General features: G+C 38.6%; 1 protein-coding gene across 1 annotated transcript in view; it reads right to left on the reverse strand.

The window, feature by feature from the left end:
* Positions 1-328: 328 nt before the first annotated feature.
* LOC118410594 overlaps positions 329-1,658 on the reverse strand; it is a 10,455-nt gene continuing 9,125 nt past the window's right edge. The window contains exons 6-7 of the mRNA XM_035812367.1: positions 699-937; positions 329-362 (exon numbers count right to left, since the gene is read on the reverse strand). Of these exons, the coding sequence (XP_035668260.1) occupies positions 329-362; positions 699-937 (273 nt within the window). The remainder of the gene's footprint in view (positions 363-698; positions 938-1,658) is intronic.

Raw genomic sequence — 1,658 nt, forward strand, 5'->3', positions numbered from 1 at the left:
AAACCATATGAATATAGAATATGGTATGCAAGGCTATTGTATTTCTACTATATGTCGTAAGACTAAAGGAGTCAATAAAAAATAAACAATAAACCACAGCAAGTAAATTTTATGGATGGTATCAGCGCGCTCATTAATTTTTCCCTGAGATAGTGCACATGACGAGAAGGTACCATAATGGGAAATATATCGTGAGGTAGTCTTGTGACACTTGTGAGGAACATCTATATAACCATCCATGGGTGTAGTTATAGAAGTGAAGCTATTTCGATAGTAAAACTTGGCACCAATGTAGTAGCCATGACTGTGGCAAGTGCTACCTGTCAAGCTACTGCGTCATTTTGTGCACCTGAAACTGAAACCTCTTGAATACAGGAATAAAAGACTTGTTGTCTGTGATACCATGTACCATGTTTTGTCGCTTCAATTCTTGTTACAGTGTTTATGGTGTCTATTTTCAAAATCCAAATATCTTTTTTTTACCCATTTTGTTTTTTGCCGTCTCTCATTAAATTTGGAGCATGCATACGATGCCATCCATGGAATTTACTTGCCGTGGCCTAAGTGTGAATAGCGTGTTGGTTGGTTTAGATGATTGAAACTCGTATTGATGCACAGTGTTATTCATGTAGATATGTATTATTTTCAGGATTGCTTTTACATCTTGAAACATGACAATAGAAAGAAGAGATACATACTTAAGATTGTCTTCCTCGACAAGGAACTCAGAGACCGTGTCAAATATGATGTCGTCCTTCAATATCTTCAGCGCCACAGGTTGTATGGAGCCGTCGGCTTTCTTGAGGCTCGCTCGGTACACCGCCCCAAAACACCCCTCCGATATGAAGTCAGTGGTACGGTCACATGTGATATTGCCGTAGTCGATCTCGTACTTCCGGATGTCTCTCATGTACAACGTGTCCAGATTGCCCTGCAGCTACATTTAGAACAACAATAACTTATGAATTGATGAAACTCTTTTTATATAGTAAGGTTCATTAGGCACGACCAGAAGTACTTACTTCCCACGTTTCAATGTCTATCAGACATCATCATCAGGGTAAAATGATGGAAACTACTTCTTGATGCTACGTATATAGACGATGTAGGTGGCGCTGCAGCAGCAAGAATGCCGTCCCAAACGTTGCTCAGCTTGTGCCCCCCTCATCTCTGTTATTCTCTTTAATTTACTTTTATTCACACATAGGGTTGATAACCGTTGATATAACAGTAAATGTGGACTAGCCATGAACGTTAATAAGAATTTGAATTCTGATCATAGCTGACATTTAGAGACGCACTTGGTTGAATGTACGTCTTTTTCAATACGTCATCCACGTTTTGTTTGTCATTTCTGGGACTGGAGTCTTGCCGAATACACAAATAAAGATAGATTCAACTACATTCTGGGAAGCGATAACCCTTACTGTGTACAAGTAGGCAAAAATATCCACGAATGCTTATACCGTAGATCCAATAGTGTAAATGGCATGCTAGACCTAATATGTTGATTTATTCATATCTGTAGATATCCATATATGTCTGTTCGGTAAGTAGTTGTTATAGACCTTACGAAAGTCGCTGTACTTTTGTCGTGTCAATAAAGATTTTCTGATTTCCTAATAAATGCTGACGTTACTCAGCATTTATTGTCAGAT

The sequence above is a fragment of the Branchiostoma floridae genome, chromosome 2 (assembly GCF_000003815.2).
Source record: "Branchiostoma floridae strain S238N-H82 chromosome 2, Bfl_VNyyK, whole genome shotgun sequence".
NCBI classification, from domain to species: Eukaryota; Metazoa; Chordata; class Leptocardii; order Amphioxiformes; family Branchiostomatidae; genus Branchiostoma; species Branchiostoma floridae.